The sequence below is a fragment of the Theobroma umbraticum genome, unplaced genomic scaffold (genome assembly GCF_002168275.2).
Source record: "Theobroma umbraticum cultivar Fairchild unplaced genomic scaffold, ASM216827v3 scaffold_115.0, whole genome shotgun sequence".
Classification (NCBI taxonomy): domain Eukaryota; kingdom Viridiplantae; phylum Streptophyta; class Magnoliopsida; order Malvales; family Malvaceae; genus Theobroma; species Theobroma umbraticum.
Window position 1 is genome coordinate 254,783 of NW_018397284.1, and position 17,888 is coordinate 272,670.

Below are 17,888 nucleotides of genomic sequence, written 5' to 3' on the forward strand. Positions count from 1 at the left end.
AAGTGTAATTAACTCATTTTCTATTTGGGGCCAAAAATACAAAAAAGAAGAGAAAAGTCTGTGTGCATTTCTTCAGCCAGTTCACAGAAAGCAAAGGATTGGGGGCACGTGGGTCCCACGTAAGCCAAGTTTACGAAACAAATGTTTTTACTGAATGCCGTTGAAGCTAGAAAAGGACACGTGTTAAGCATGGGGTGGCTCGTGGACGGGCCCAGTGACGTACTGCGCACCGCGGGGTTTTAGATTTTTTTTTTGTTGTACTTGGACAAAAACAAAATCAGGTTTGGAAGAATCTTGACCGTTATTCCGTTGACTTTCATTGTTCGATCTTTTTTTTTTTCTTTTATTTTATGAGTTTTTGTTGTGTTTGCGAGCCTAAGATAGATATTTTTGAAGACAATAATTTAGCAAAGTCTCCATAGAAAATTTAATAGTTTAATAAAATAAATAAAAGAACATGTGATATTATTTTAATTTCGTTTATAAAATTTAAAATTCATAATTTAATGATAAATTATATATAAAATTTTTTAATATTAAAAGAATATCCATTAAAAAAAATTTGTTATGTAAATCGTATTTATTATATTACTTATAATCTTATTAATCCGGACACAATCATCATTGTGGTTTTAATGAAGTGGAGTAAGAGAGAGCCAAGGTACGTTTAATTTCTCATATGTCTCCTATTTGAAATTTGATTTTTTTTTATTTACTTATTAAAATTTATTAAGATGGTGATTTTAATTTCAGTAATACAATTGTTAAATTTATGAGCTTATCACTTTACTTAGCTCTCTCTTCCTAAAGAAGAACAGAGATAATTTACAATATGTTGCTTACAATCATTCAATTATAAGTTCATTTTTCAAGTATAGATTATCATTATGGTAAGTTGGTAACGACAAGTTTATATGTTACAAATTCACATTTTTAATTTAAAAAACATACTTATTAAATGGAGATAACTCTTACTTATAAGTACAGGTGGACCAATATTATGGTTTATGGTGTCATATGGCACCACTTATTTAAGTGTCAAAATTTTTTACTTGTGTTACACTACTTATGTTAGAGTTTTAAGTTTTATATAGTCGATAACGTTAATAAACCCTTTAATTTTTTTACGATTTTATAAAAATTGGAGTCAAAAACTTCAAGTCAAAGTAATTTGATTACAACACTACTCAAAAAAATTTCTAAGCTCACCATACTTATAAATCCAAAATTTATCCTATTTCTTATTGACTTTTATTAATATCAGATTTGTGACATTTTATCTTATTTATTAACTCTTTCATCTATAAAGGAAAAGAATTCAATTTGGTCTCGATTTATCTCAATTTTGATATCTTTCATGAGAAATTCCATATCAATGAAAAATTGAAAAGATTTTTATACTACTTATTACGAACTCATATTTTTAACCAAAAATATATATATTTTAAGTAAAGATAAACCTTTACTTATAAGTCAAAAACTTGTATCATGCGTGGCACTTACGACATGCCAAAAATGTATCCGTACATGCCTTAAGTATGATAGTGTATTTGCAATTTATTCACTCCTTAAATTCAAACAAAGAGCAACCCAAAACTTTTTTAGCCTAACACTTACACCTAAAAGCAAACTCTTTTAAACCCAACAACCATCTAAACCCAATCCACCTACCCAATTCCTCAATTATCCCCAATACACACTCCAATTTGCCAAATGTCGACAATAGCACTTAATTGAGAATAATTTTTAATAATAGGTATAAATTTATCATTTTCAATAGTTTAAAGGGTCAAAAATATTTTGGATATAATAATTATTATTAATGATTAGAATAGATAATAAAAGCATTTAGTATATTAATTATATAATTATATAATTGGAATTTTTTTAGCCCAACAATTGATGTAAATAACGAGGAGCCCACTTTGATTCCCAGCCCAGTATAACCGTCCAGTTTCTATTTAAATTAAAACCCTAAACCCTTCAGCAGTTTCTCCCCGCCTTCCGCAAACTCTTCTTCTCCTTCCTCAAGCTCATTCAAAAATTCAGACAAGAAGCCATGGAAAGGCAGAGGAGGAAGAGGCCGGGGCAGTTTTCGGACGCGGAAGAGCTAGAAGAACTAAAGGAGCTATTCAAACACCATATCGAGTCGTTCGATTACATGATCGACGAAGGCTTAGACGTTATGCTTAAGCGCGTCAAGCCTGTCCAAATCTTCGATTCTTCCTCCAATAAAACCCTTAGAAATATCCTTTTTTCTTGAAATTTGTTTTATTGGAATTCGTTTTTGTTGTTTTTTTTTGCTTCATTTCTGCTTCCGGAAGCAGAAAGTAAGAATGTAGGCTTGAATTATATTTTCGATTAATGAAGTAAAACACTTAATTTTTGTGAATAAAAATGCATAAACTTAATTTATAATTATATTTTGATCAAATAGAGGTTTTAGTTTTTTTTTTTGGAGAAATTAGCAAAATTTTTGTGGTAAATATAAGAAGGAATCAGAGTTGTTTTAGGGACTAATTGACTGTCGCTTTTGCTACATTTTGTTATTACTGATGAATTAGAAGCTATAATTGTAATTTTGTTCTTGCAGGCGAGGATGATTTTACTTTTATATCCATCAATTATGTTAGAATTGATATATATTTTAGTTATTTGTTTATTTTTGTTTGTCAAATAAAAGCCATAACCAAATGTAAACTTAAGTTTTTTGAATGCAATTGTATAATGTGGTTGATGTTTGTCCTTGACTTGTATCTTACTCTGGCTGGATCATCCGGAGGTCTATCCACCGCAGAAGGACCGGTCATCAAAGACATCAGCAGGAGCTTTGTATCCATTTGAAGTAAAATTTTACACCATAATTTCCGATCTTTGGTTTATTTTTATTATATGTTTCTCATTTCTTTAATTTATTGATTGGAATTTTCTTTTTAAACAGTGTAGACAAGCAAAAATTTCTTACACAGGGAGTTTCCATATAGATGTTTGCTTTCAGTGGGATGGTGGAGTTGTTGTAAGAGAAAATTTAAATTTTGGAGAGTTTCCTATAATGTTAAAGGTTAGTGTTTTTTTTGTTTTTCTTTGTTCTTCATTTCCAACTTTTACTGAATTTTATGTTCGGTGAAGATTGTTTGATGCTTGTGTTCATTTAAGTGAGTTGTATAGGATGTTTTAACTAGATTATTATGAGAAATTTAGTTTTAGATTATAGGAATATCTTATTGCACTTGCTGGTTATACTTGTCCATTTTCTTTAATTTCAGAATTGAGGGTACTTAGTTTGCTGGATATATATATTGTTGTGTGGATCCATGGCCTTATTTTGATAAGGATTAAGTGATTAATTCATGAAGGCGGTGTTGTTGCTTCATTACATATTTATTTAGTATTTAATTTTTTAATTTCTTTAGTTTCCCAAGGATTCTAAAGCATATTGTATATGTTTTAATCTCTTATAGTTGATGAAGACTTATTAATAAATTTTTTGCAAGTCTTATTGAAATCCTAGGGCCATAGTTTATAGCTTTATATCTACTAAAACATGAAAATGCACTTGTTCTATACATGTATACCATGTGGCACATGGCTGCCTAAAACCTGGCTGCCTTTCTGGTTGTCATTGTTCATGTTTCCATGAAACTTTTAATTTGAGTTGTTGTGAATGGTGTCAGCTTCTTCATATTTTTAAATGCATCAAATTGCTATTTTTATATGTTTGCTCTAACCTGTGCCATGTTAACTTATTTCTACCTGTTTACATCCTCATTACGTTTTATCATACCAATTGTTTTTGGTAAGTTCTTCAAAACCAAATGTTTTTTTTGGATATACTTGCATCAAACTTTTATCATTTGCTATGTTGCCAGTGGGGCTTGCTTTGCTTGTTTTATGAGACACATTTATTCCCTGGTGATGAATAGATACTAAAAACTTTATCTGCTCAGTTTCTAAGTAGATTTGTATCATAGAGTGCAATGCTTTGAGGGGCAAAGTGAGAAATGAAAAAGAAAATACAAGAAAAGAAAAAAAAAGTGAAATTCTCAGTGGTTGATTCGTTCTTATCTGCGCTCTCTTCTGTCCTTAATTAAGGGGTAGTAGGAGAGTGGCCATATTTCCTGCATCATTATTGTAAAGTAGGGACATGACTGTCATGTTTCCTTCCCAGGAAATAGAGATCTATTTTATATTGGCAGTTTACAAAACATTTTCTCTTTTATTTTCCCCACACTATACATGCAGAATTGACACAAATTTTACAGCATCACATTTAATTTTGAAGTTTTTTTCTTCTTTCCTAGTTGCCCTGCATGTGAACAAACATGCCAAAGTACTTAGCGTAGTATTTTTTGAGGCAAATTTGCTCCTTTTCCTTGGATTATCCATACTAGTATTTTCTTTTGCTTTGGTAGTCATGGGCCAAACTTATTTAATGTTCATGCAGTCAAAACGTTGTTACTTGCAAGAAGCTGATCCCAGAAAACTGGTTGCTTGCAAAGAAGAGTCGCGTGAAATGGGTGGGTGAGTGATTCGGTTCTCTTTAACGCCATATGTTTGAGATCCCTAGAAGTTTTAACATTATCAGCATTCAAATATGATGTCTGTTTGAAAGTTTATTATTATAGATTATGAGTTACAGATTGCTTGCCTTTATGCTTACAATGTGCTTTTTTGTAAGTTTAACAATTGCTCTTCATATTTTGCCTTATTATGATCTTTTGAGACTATATTACCTGTATTTAGGAGCCTACACACCCTATAGTAACAATTAATTGTTTGTGTCTGATGTGGAACCTATATGAATCTTATATGGAAATGATTTATGTGAATGATTTAAACACATAAATTATGTGTAGTGCACTGTTATCCGGTCTTTCCTTTTTTTTTTCTATTTGTTATTTTTTCCCTTTAAATTTTAATCACTATTTAAAATTTTCATGCTATGCAGTTACTTCATTCTGAATGGGCTTGAGAGAGTAGTTCGACTTTTGATATTGCCGAAACGGAATTATGTGAGTGAGCCTTTTTGTATGTTATCCTGTTAACTACCAGGGAGAACACTTTACTTTGGATTGATGAATTAAGCTAAGATTTGTAGTTTAATCCCTTGCAAGTTCTAGTGATCTACTGAATTTGCTGACAAGTTATTTACTTTCTTCAGTGATCTTTTTGTTTTAGGTTAATGGAAGTAATATCATTCATGATTCTAGAATAGAATAAGAAATCTATTGTCACATCATCACTCCATAATTACACTTCCTTTCCTTTTTCTTTTCTTTGATTACAAAGTGTTGCATTACTGAGGCTGTATTTTATTTTTCAGCCAATGAGTTTGGTACGTAATTCATTTCGTGATCGTCGGGAAGGGTATACTGATAAAGCAGTTGTCATAAGGTTCTTTCTTTATATTAAATGGATCCAATTTCCTTTTTTTGTTCTACTTATTATTTCAGCGTCCCATCTGACCACTTAAGACCTTATTAGATCTTTCTTACTCTACTACTCTGATTGTTTCTGGATTCTCACATAATTTCATTCTAGGTGTGTGAGAGGAGATCTATCATCAGTGACAGTTAAGTTATATTATCTTCATAATGGAAGTGCAAGACTTGGATTCTGGTAAGAAATTTTGAGTTGGAAGAAGAACAATGGTATTTTAGTTTTTGATTCTGAAATAAGCTGTGTATACTTCCTTTTAATTCACTCTTGCAGGGTACAGGGGAGGGAATACATGCTTCCTGTGGGCATTATACTAAAGGTGCTGTTGCTGGTTCTTTTTATACTTTTCCACTTGTGAATGTGCAATAAGATTTTGGGAAATGTATAGAATCATGTCCAAAATCAGTTGAAGTCATATTTTTCCTCTAAAATTTGGTTGATGATTTTGAGCAAGTGCCTCAGCTTTGGTGTGGAAGCACATTCATATTAGTTAGGTTATGTCAAATTTCTGTTGGTGATCTAATATGTTTCAGAGTAGTAGAGAAGTACATATGGATCCCACAATGAATTTTAGAATGTAACATTATGCTGTTGAGGGAGAAATGAGGCACCAAACACTAATCTCTGTTAATTGGATGTTCAAACATCTTGCATACTTTTGGCATTTTCATCATTTAAAGCATTTTCATAATCATTATTCTCACCAATTTGGGACATATCTCCTTAGTGTCGATTTCCTGATTTGGGAGATATTCGATAATGGTTTATATTGTGTTATAATGCATTCTATAAAATGACATGGCATTGGTAGTTTATAACGTGTTATGGACTCCTGGGGTTTAGAAATAAACACCAAGTTATTGAAAGGTAACATTTATGTATGAGTCACTTTGATTTTTCTGTGTAAATTTAGTTTGGAACAATGAGGTCTTGTTTTGCAATATCCCATGTTTTACTTGTTAGAGTTATACTGTTCAATGATAGTTGATTGGGAGTCGTTTCAAATAATGTATGTACCTATTCTTGATTTGTCAGTAGAAGTGATGCACTTATCATCTGTTATCTTTTTCCCCTGTACTAGCTTGAGCCTCATCCTTCACTCAATTCAGTTAATTTCTGCTCTTCAACTGTTGATTGTGCTTTTTCTAAATTGCTTTTGTTTGCTTGAGATCTTATAAATTTAGAATTGTTGTTTTTTCTTCATAGAATATCTCTCACGGGTAAAATTTTTTGTAGTACATCAGAATGCTATTGCTACTGTCCTACTCTTTTCAACTCTTCCCTGTTACAGTTTATGTTTCTGCATAACATGCAAACCTCAAAATATGATGCTATACATAGCATTCTCCTTAGTATCCCAGCTTCTTAAATCTCTATGCGTGTCTCACCTTCTTATATCTCTATGCTTTTCTATCCAAGTTATCAATTGTTTCCTTCTGCGACCTTAAAATTAGATTTCACGTGATCCTCTCCATTGCCATACTTTCAGCAGCAAGATTTGTCCTTGATGCTAGCTCCTTTTAGTTTTTTTAAGCTCTCAAAATTTACCTGCATGACGTGAGCCAATTATACTTACATGTTTTACCCCCTCCTTTTTTCTTTTCTTGTGCTAATTCTGATTGGTCTTTGCAGGCTCTGATTGACACTAATGATCGTGAAATTTATACAAAATTGACATGCTGCTATAATGAGAAAAATGGCGAAGGAAAGGGGGCTGTTGGCACTCAACTCGTTGGTGAAAGGGCCAAGATTATTCTTGATGAAGTTCAGCACTTGGCTCTTTTCACTCAGGAGCAGTGTCTACAGCATATTGGTGCTTACTATGATACTTCTTTCATTAACATTTTATTTCATATGTTAAGCATCTATGTAAATTTCCTTTGTTGTCAATATAGGGGAACACTTCCAACCTATTATGGAGGGAATGGAAAGTGAGAGTCATTCTACTGTAAGTTGTCTTTATTATCTATAAAATGTTCCCTTGTATGTTGTAAAGATAACGGAAGCTAGTTAGTTCCCTAAGTTTTTTTTTTGTTTCGAGTGAATTCTAAGACATTTCTCTGTTCAATGTTTTGTTTATTTATTTTAACGTTATAAATGTAGGTTGCTGATGTGGTGCTGAGGAATTACATATTTGTTCACTTGGATGACAACAATGACAAGTTTAATCTGCTCATGTAAGTTACAGGGGTTCTTTTTTATCTGTAGTTTGAAGTTCATGTTTTAGAATAGTCTTGCCATGTTCTGTTGTTTCATGCACACTCTTTCTTTGTTGCATTTGGATTTCTGTTTAACTTTTTCTCTTTAGCTTTATGGTGCAGAAACTTTTCTCGCTTATAGATCAAACTTCTGCACCAGATAACTCAGATTCCTTGCAAAATCAGGAAGTTTTACTCCCTGGTCATCTCATTACCATTTACCTCAAGGTAGAGACATTCTAATTATTTGACGAATTTTTTCTTCTTGTTTCTGTTTTTCTTCTTTTTTGTTTTAATCCTTTGTAAAGGATCTATAGAAGTTTCACGCTAGCAGGGTACAATTTTACTAAAAATATAGTGAGATGCATCAACCAGCTGACCTTTCATAACTAGTTTGGACTTAATTAAGAGCAATTTGCATGTGAATCAAGTATTTTATTTCCTTTATTTTATTGAAATAATACTATTTACAAGTTATTTAAATACAATAAAAATTCTATTAAATTATTAACTCTTAATGATATTTACAATTATATTTAGCATTCTAATTGTCAAGGTTTTAACTTTTTCTATGGTTGTTTTCAGTATAACAGGATGAAGACTATTGATTAAATACAGCTATTTAAAATAAATAATAAAATGGCATAAATGAAGTTGAATCAAAAGCAAAAGCGTAATATAATCTTCACAGAAGTTTCATACCCCTTATGCCACATTGATATATAGTATAGATTATTCTTTCAGTTGAGCTGTCAGGAGTTATTTTACTTTTAGAAGTCTTATTTAACTTTTATTTTCTTTTAGACTAGAATTTTTTATCATTGACCTCTTAATCTAGCCACTAAACAAGTAGCAGTATCTGTGCCATGATTTAGCTTCATTGATGTAATTTCACATAAAGATTGAATGTTAACTCAATGTTTATTTGGTTTCAGGAGAAACTGGAAGATTGGTTGCGCAAAGGAAAGAAGCTTATTGAAGATGTGATTAATAACAAAAGCAAAAATTTTGATTTCTGCAGCAGTATGTTATGTCCTTGCCTTTCTATCTTCGTTGGAAATTACCTTCTCTTTCTGTGCCATCATGCTTTGTTTGAAAGAGGTTCTAATATTTATGTGTCGTTTGAATCCTGTTGGAGGCTGAGAGCTTTACCAGTTTATAAGTTGCAATTGTTGATTTTTAATCACCATATACCTATAATATTTCTACTGCAGTTGGAGTACATTCAGTGGTCTTTTCCATTGACTGTTCAATTTGGCAAAAGATGGATGAACCTGATTTGAGCTAACTTGAATTGACTTGAAAAGTCAACAACCCAAACCTGATGACACAATATGGCCTGAACTTGAAACAGCCTAATATTTACCTGATCTGACCTATCTAACTGACTATCTCTAGTTGGACCTTCGGACAACATCTCTGTCTGGCTTACATGCATTTGACATATTTATTTGGGCTTCCAAGTGCATTTCTTGAAGTTCAAGGGGTTGTGTCCAGTGTTCAATAGGTAGTTTAGGTAACCTGTTCCTATAAGTACAATGGGTGTTCCAAGTCTGCAATGTTCATTCTTTTGTACCTAAAAGAAATGATAAGCTTCCCCATCCAATATATTGTTGTTTTCTTTGAAAAGGTTAAAGATTAAGAAAGGACATTGAATGCAAAAGCTTGTTTTGTGCTCTTCATGCTTAAGGTACTCAGTGCTTTTTATTTCTGTTAGTGACATGTTATGTTTTTTACTTCTGCCTTCAAATTTGTGCTGCCGTGAAGTAGTGTCTTTGTCATTTTTTAAGTTCTTTTTTTTTAGAAGACTTTTGCTACTTTTCAAGGCCATGAAACTAGTTAACAAATCTTTAATGATACAAATTTGGTCTGCATCTTGTTGAAGTTGCTGCTTAAGATTTCTGACGTCAGAATCAGAACTTGAAACGATTGTGCTACTTGTTTCCATTTGTAGACTGATATTGCTCTTATTGGTTGTGGCATGATGCAGTGAAAGATGTCAAGAAGGTGATGGAAAAAAATCGTCCGACACAAGTCAGTGCAGCAATTGAGAATTTGTTGAAAACTGGCAGATTGATAACACAGACAGGTCTAGATTTACAGCAGGTCAGCTCATATATATTTTCTTTGAGCTTCTGACTTTAATGTGTGAATCTGTCAACTTAAACTATGAAATTGGATGTTGTTTTAGTTTTTAGTTTTCTTTTCTTTCCCCCTTCTGTTAAACTCATTTTACGACTCATACATGCTTGAGCTGGATAGGACCTCAAGCACAATTACCCCAGATAACCATAGATGGTGTTAAAATTCAGGAAAGACTTTTATTGTTTATTCAAGTAACATCTGTTAACCTCACTTTGGTGGGATGATAACTAGGTAGTGGCTTTCTTTGCCTGTGACCATACTTGTAAAGTTGACCATCCATATTGTGTTAAACTTTTTGCTTTCTGGTGATTGTGCAAGGATGATTAATGATGCTCCTTGCTGTTAGTAAATTCACCTTGTTTCCACTGAAACTAAATTACCATGTACAGCAAGAAAGATGCCCGTAAGTGAAAGTGTAATACTGGTGAGAGAGCTCTATTTAAAAAGTGACTTCATATCTGTGAACATATCTGAGCTGGAGAGCAACTGAAGGCAGTTAATACATCAAATTAAAATTCTGTGGTTTTAAAATAATACCCAATTGAGTACATCAATTAAAGGTGGAGGACAATTGAGGGCAAAGTGAGGGACTTATTTGAGGTAATTTGGATGTGTGAGATGAAAGCATTCAACAGCGCCTATTAGAAGATGTGACTTAATGGAGATAGCCATGTCAAAAGAAAAAAAAAAAGGGAAAGTGTAAGACAGAAGAAGACTTGGGTGGAAAATGTAAAAAGGACCTTGCTTATACTGATCTTCTAAAAGTATGATTCTAGAGTGCACAATGGCATATATGACCATGTAACATGATTGAAAAGTATGCTGTTTACTCCTGTTGAAAATAATCCCAACTCACTGCAATTATATTTTAAATAATAAGTTATTGGATACCTTTGAAGATTTCCAAATGGTTTTGTCACAAGACTCTTGTGTCTGTGAGGAGATTGAAAGGTCTGTTGCTGAGTCTAATGTGAAAGTCAAAACCAATAGCATGTTGAGGTTGATTTAGAGCATATTTTCAGACTCACCAATACCCCCAACTAATAATTAAAGAAACTGCTTTTGAGGTGAGTTCTAACTGGACAAATTTACTTCTTTACATATCAGAAGGTTCTGTAAGATTTTTATTTATTATTTTTGTGTGTATCCTATATGAAATTATCCTGTTTTGCCTCTATTATCCAGCATAACATGTTTAATGTTATGGGGTGCACTTGTCAAGGTTGGAAAATCATTTATGACTTTTCTTTTGTTCCATTAGAGGGCTGGTTTCACTGTTCAGGCAGAGAGGCTTAACTATCATCGATTTCTTTCGTTTTTTCGGTCTGTTCATCGTGGGGCTTCATTCGCCGGACTTCGTACGACCAGCGTTAGGAAGTTGTTACCTGAGTATGTATCCGCTTGCCAATATAGTGAGCATTTTGTTTGATTTACTTTAAACCATTGTAGTCATGGGGCTTTTAACACCCCCTTCTCTTCTGATTTGCAGATCTTGGGGTTTTCTTTGCCCCGTGCACACTCCTGATGGGGAGCCTTGTGGGTTGTTGAACCACATGACATGTACTTGTCGTAAGTTCAACTTCTTATTTGATTTTTTTTCCCACAAAAGAGCGTGACTATGAAATAGTTTTTCCAACTAAAGTCTAAACTTTTTGGTTAAAGTAATTTTTCCTTGAAGCAGCCATTCAGGAGCCTCAATTTTGAAGGCGATGATGTTGCTAGATGTTTTTAGCATGTTTGACACTGTGGTCCCCACCTTGTTACTGTTCTAACTTATTTTCTTCCTGAAGCATTCTCATTGGTGAAGGAAGATGGCAATTGATTTGGTATAACTGCCTGAAACTGCTATAACCGGTTTTAATGTTGAAAATTGAGGTGGCAAGTCGGCAATTTATTTAATGGTCGAGTCATGATTACACATTTGCCCGTCTATGGCCCATTTAAATTGTATCCAAATGCTTAATCTACTGATTATCTGTTTTTTGATAAAATTTTGAAAATTATTTGATTTATAAAATAACATTAAAAGATGTGACTAGAAGCAAGTTAAACATGAGGCTTGAAATTACAATTAAGTTTGATAAAGAATCTTGCTTCCAATGAAGACAAACAATGAAAAAAGTTGGTGGTTATTGGCTTCTAATCCTAAGATGAATCTCTTCCATTCTTTTCTAGCTTTAAAGGAAGAGGAACAAACTGCATGTACAGACTCTTGCATGCTTTATTTCTCATAATACAAATTGCTGCAAGTGTTATCCCTTATATTCTATTTTTATCTCAGGAATTACATCCTACTACAATTCGCGAGGAAATATTAGAGATTTTTTTAAAATAAGAATGTCTATCCTTGATGTTCTAGTTGGGGTTGGAATGACAACTTCTTGGCCAAAAGTTGATCACGCTGGACCACCTCAAGTTCTTCCTGTTCTTTTAGATGGTCGTGTTGTGGGCTCTTTACCTTCTGGTGAAGCTGAAAAAGTTGTTGCTCATTTGCGGAGATTGAAATTAGCAGCTGCTTCAGTGGTCTGTTTTTGTTGCTGATTGTGCGATTCCTTTTTGATTAAATTTATTTTAAAATTTAATGTCGTGTATTTCAGATTCCTGATGACTTGGAAGTCGGCTATGTTCCTTTGAGCTTGGGTGGCACGTATCCTGGTTTGTACCTGTTTACTTCTCCATCTAGATTTGTTCGGCCAGTCAGAAATATTTCTATCCCTTCGGCAGATGGGAAGGATATTGAACTTATTGGGCCATTTGAACAGGTGAATACAGATTTCTTTTCTGCTTTTTGGATCATTAATATTTATATGTTCAAGTTTTAAACTGTAATCATGTGAACTGGTTCTAAATTCTAATTTAGCAGATGAGAGCTAATTCTTCTGTTTTATAGGTTTTCATGGAAATCAGATGTCCAGATGGTGGGAATGGAGGAAGAAGTAATATTTTTCCTGCAACTCATGAAGAAATTAGTCCAACTGCAATGCTTAGTGTGGTTGCTAATCTTACGCCTTGGTCAGACCATAATCAAAGTCCACGGAATATGTATCAGTGCCAGGTTTTTCTACCATGTTCTTTTAAAAGCATTCTATTCTATGCTTAATGATCAATATTTTACTCAGTATTTTTTTTTTTTTTGGGTTTGTAGATGGCAAAACAAACAATGGCTTTTTCTTTACAAGCAATTAATGCACGTGCAGATCAAAAGTTGTATCATCTTCAGGTCTGTATCCTCTTATTTCTTAATTTTTGTGTTAGTTTCTTGTTCTTTCTCCAGTGTTTTCCCTTGGTGTTTATGCTTGACTCCTGAAAGGCTTACACTTGAATGCTTTGAGGCCTAGACCTCATCTTATAAGAATTGAAATGCTTAGTCTCATAGGAGGGTGGAACATGTCAGTTTATGCTTTTGCCGTTAAAACGTTGATTTTAATCTCAAAAGCTACATGGTTAGATGGCTATCTCACTTGGACCCACTTTTAAGTTGCATGTCTAAGGATTTCAATGTCCAGTCTGTGCAGCTAATATTTGTACAGTGATTTGCATTTCCTCCAATTTAGTGTAGGGAAATCATTCAAAATAACAAATTGATCTTAACATGAAGTTTGTTTAGAGCCCAAAAACTTTTGAAAGTACTTAAAATATAGACAGTTGTTTAATTTGTTGTCCTTACCATCCTTTGTTTGTGGAAGATATTTATTTTAAACTTCTTTGTCTGCATTTGTGGCCTGGGAGCTCTATCTACTATAATATGGTTATGACAACTGTCAGCATTATTATTCTTTTTCATTTACATTCTTTTGAAGAATTTTTATATGCTTTTCAGACTCCTCAAACTCCAATTGTGCGCACAAAAACATATACAAAGTACTGCATGGATGAATATCCTTCAGGAACAAATGCAATAGTAGCGGTGCTGGCATATACAGGGTTTGTATTTCAGAAAAAAATGAAGTAACATTATCATGTTGAAGGACCCAGAAATTTTAACTTATTTGTATTATGTAGATATGATATGGAGGATGCCATGATTTTGAATAAGTCATCTGTGGAACGTGGGATGTGTCATGGACAAATATACCAGGTTTGTTCTCATCTTCCTGCATGGTTTGATTTACATTTTTCTTGTCCTGGAGTATTTCAAGTGGGGGAACCAATTGTCAATTATTTTGTTCCTTAAAAGGCCAGTCAAGGTTAAAAATATTTTCATTGTGCAGTCACTGCTATACTATTGATTTGGCTACTTAACAACTGATAGTTTGAAATTTTGAATAGGAATTAAAGTTGTGAAACTAAATGACCTCACAACTATCTCTGTTGACACAGCTTCTTGGGTTCTGGGACTCCAGACACCCCTTAAAAGTTACCTGTCAAGTAATAACAAGTTTTCTCTTTCATGTATAAAGTTCACCGATTTGTTTATTTCTCTCTCTCTCTCTCTTTTTCTCTCTCACTCTCTCTCTCATATTGTTTGATGCTAATGCTGACGCATATGGTTTTTTTTCTATGTCGCTTTTTACTGTTGCTTTTTGTAATATTGATTATTTTGGTAGACGGAAACTATTGACTTGGGTGATGATAAGAGCAAGTCAGATCGAGGTCAAAGAATTTTTAAAAGAGAACATTCAGATAAGTCAATATCTTCTTGTCTTGATTCAGATGGACTTCCACATGTTGGTCAGGTTAGATTCTGTTTTGTTTTTGCCTCTTTCATTTTTCAAACAATTCTCTCATGCTATATTTTTGACCAACTCATTGGTGACAATATTCAGGTGATAAGCCCAAATGAACCTTATTGTAGCACCATTAATCAGGTGACAAATTCAAAGAGACTCTACAATCACAAGGGTTCAGAAACTGTTATTGTTGACTATGTTGCAGTTGATACCAAAAACAAGAAGCATCTTCAGAAGGTAAGCAGCACACTCTCTTTAATACTCATTCATTGTCAGAGAAAAGCTTAAAAGCGTACAAATATTGACTAGGGTGTATTAATGAACTTTCTCTGCTTGTTATTTCTAGATACGATGCTACCAGCTTTTTCTGACTTTCAGTGTTAAAATTGGCATAGCAGATCATTGTTATCTTCTGCATTATCAAGAGATCACTACGTTATTTTCTAGGAAATATTGAACCTAAAGCTAAGAGATCAGTAACATTAGTTTCTGCATGTATCCAATTTTCTATTATGTGTCAAGTATTTAACATCTTACAGGACTATATGGATTAGAAATATTAGAAAGCAATAATTGTATAATAACACCTTTATTTTGTTTTCTTAATGCTTTTTTACTTTTTCAGTTCTGTTTTGCTACAATAAGAATTTGATCCTAAAAATCTCACTTTGATCATATTTTGTTGTATAAGAGGTCATCTGGAAGCATTCTTTTCTTCTGAAATCCATCAGTCATTTGATTACTTAAATATCATCACTCTGTCAATGTCTGTTTTTACACATGTTTTGAGCAGGCTAATATTCGCTTTCGACATCCAAGAAACCCTATCATTGGTGATAAATTTAGCAGTAGACATGGGCAGAAAGGTGTTTGCTCTCAGTTGTGGCCAGATATTGACATGCCATTCTCTGGAGTTACAGGAATGCGCCCTGATCTTATAATCAATCCTCATGCATTTCCTTCAAGAATGACAATTGCAATGCTTTTGGAATCTGTTGCTGCTAAGGTACTAGCAATTAGTGAAAGAAATTAGTTGTGAATAGTTGTGGCACTGATACTCGAAGATTGGCAAACAATTAAATTTGTGATGCTATAATCTTCAATGGAATCTTAAACTGCAGTAAGAAGGGAATAATTGTTTAAGGTTCAAACTTCAACCGGTTCATTAGTTTGGGCTTTTTGTCTAATATTTGTGGGTGATTTTATGTTCATTGGTTAAAATAGAATCTTCGGTTTCCTTTTTCAAAATTTTATTTGTTTATGATGGCTATTGTAATTGAGTCCAAATTATCAGTTTGTAAGATTGAACTTCTATGTTTTCAAAGTATAATGCAAGGGTTTTGAGAAGCTCAATACTTGAAGACCCAAATTGTTGCATGGATGTTTAAATATTTCCTATTGCAGGGAGGAAGCTTACATGGGAAATTTGTGGATGCAACACCATTTTCTGATTCAGTGAAGGAAGCTAATGGAAAGACTGAGACAGAGTCTGGGTCTCTTGTTGATGAACTCGGTTCCATGTTAAGAGCTCGTGGGTTTAACTACCATGGAGTAGAGGTATTATACAGTGGGGTCTATGGAACAGAACTAACATGTGAGATATTTATTGGCCCTGTTTATTACCAGCGGCTTAGACACATGGTCTCTGACAAATATCAGGTATGAAATTATTTTGAATCTTTTTCTTTTTCTAGAAGTATTCTATGAAATTTCTGCATTTGCCAATAATAGAGTTGGCATTTCTTATTTAGACAAGGGATAATAAATAATTCTTTAGCTTGTCAATGAACCTTAATTGATTTTTTTTTTATAATTCTTTAATTTATATAAAATATATGACTCATGTTCTCTCTCTCTCTCTCTCTCTGTGAGTGCAGCCGTCTACATATAGTAGTGCTTTTTAGAAACTTTTTCTTGTTGTTTATTTTAACTTCTTTTGGCCATGGTTTAGTAGCTTTTAAATATGACTGTTGGAAGTTTACACCCGCTGACCAAGTCTATTTGAATATGGCCTAAATATTTAGTAACGTTTTCTGATGGAGCAGGGTGCTGTTATGCTTTGCCTGTGGAACTCTATTGAATTGTTGTGCTCTATTGTGTGGAATTTTCTTCTTCATATTGATGTATGAGCAATTATTTGTTGGATCGCTCAGTCTTGTATTTGTTCTAGGAATTGGTTAATTTCGCTTTGTAATTATTGTGCCATATGCAGGTTCGTGCCACTGGACAAGTCGACCAGATTACACGACAGCCGATCAAAGGAAGAAAGCGGGGCGGAGGTATACGTTTTGGGGAAATGGAACGAGATGCTATGCTAGCTCATGGGGCTGCGTATCTGTTGCATGATAGGCTCCATACATGTTCTGATTATCACATTGCTGACGTCTGCTCTCTGTGTGGAAGCATCCTTACGACGTCCATTGTCCAGCCTCCAAAGCGAGTAGTTAGAGAGATTGGTGGGTTGCCTCCTGCAAGGGCGCCAAAGAAGGTTACATGTCATGCATGCCAGACAAGCAAAGGGATGGAGACCGTCGCAATGCCTTACGTTTTTAGATATTTGGCTGCTGAGTTGGCAGCTATGAACATAAAAATGACCATACTGCTTAATAGTGGAGCTGGAGCTTGAAAGCTATTGCAGTTGTCAAAGGTTTTGTGCAAAATCCTAATCATCAGGGAATGAAGAATGTTGTTGTGATGGCAGGCTGGAGAGAGATAGGAATGATTTCCACCGATATGGAGGACTTAAGATTTTAAACGAAGGGGGGCTATTGGGTGTTTCCTGTATATATACTGATAATGTTGGAGTTGGTTTTGTTTATATGTATAATGTATTTATTTCTTTTGCAGTTATGCTAAAATTTTGCTCTGTAACCAGTTTTCTAATAACTACCTGTTGTAATTTTCTTCCTGCTATATTTTATTATTTCTGACCTCTTAAATTAGCACAATTCCTGTATTTTGCTGTTGATTGAAACTGAGTTATTCCTACTTTGAAGCATTGTGATTCCTTCTTGAGGCAAATGAATTACTACTAATTTATGATTTCATTGGAGGCCAACAATCCTAAACAGTGGCATCAATCAGTGGGAGTGGAAGGCAAAGGGAGGAGAAGTTCATTAGTTTGGAAGTGATAACACTATTAGGAACATACTCCCTTGCAGAAGACACTGGTATGACTAGCTATGAAACCTTCCATGGGTATTGAGAAGCAAGCTCAATGAAATGAGGAGATGGAGGTCATTGCCTAAGACATTGGCTTTTGATGGGAGTGCCATGGCAAAGAACTGCGGCCAATGAGGGTGCGGCATGGTAGCCTCAATTTAAATTTGTGCTATGAGAACCTCTAGCTTAAGACAGATTAAAAGGATAAACCAGAGCCACTTACCTTAATTTTTCTTCAAGAAATTTACGAAAACATTGAATTGCGGATGGGGTG

At 33.8% G+C, this 17,888-nt stretch overlaps 1 protein-coding gene across 2 annotated transcripts; it reads left to right on the plus strand.

The window, feature by feature from the left end:
- The first annotated feature begins 1,995 nt into the window (after window positions 1-1,995).
- On the plus strand, window positions 1,996-17,391 carry NRPA2 (nuclear RNA polymerase A2). Of its 2 annotated transcripts, XM_021444284.2 has the most exons (27): window positions 1,996-2,246; window positions 2,763-2,845; window positions 2,942-3,061; window positions 4,445-4,521; window positions 4,949-5,012; window positions 5,324-5,394; window positions 5,542-5,619; window positions 5,713-5,758; window positions 7,072-7,252; window positions 7,335-7,387; window positions 7,543-7,616; window positions 7,748-7,865; window positions 8,573-8,660; window positions 9,628-9,743; window positions 11,044-11,171; window positions 11,272-11,351; window positions 12,064-12,305; window positions 12,380-12,544; window positions 12,673-12,837; window positions 12,928-13,002; window positions 13,603-13,706; window positions 13,785-13,860; window positions 14,330-14,458; window positions 14,549-14,689; window positions 15,246-15,458; window positions 15,857-16,111; window positions 16,665-17,391. In XM_021444284.2, the coding sequence occupies exons 1-27, from the start codon at window positions 2,060-2,062 to the stop codon at window positions 17,076-17,078; spliced, it is 3,543 nt and encodes a 1,180-aa protein (XP_021299959.1). In that variant the 5' UTR covers window positions 1,996-2,059; the 3' UTR covers window positions 17,079-17,391. The 2 variants fall into 2 exon arrangements, with proteins under 2 accessions (XP_021299959.1, XP_021299960.1); XM_021444285.2 differs by lacking the exons at window positions 1,996-2,246; window positions 2,763-2,845; window positions 2,942-3,061 and having other exon boundaries at window positions 4,477-4,517.
- Window positions 17,392-17,888: the final 497 nt, after the last annotated feature.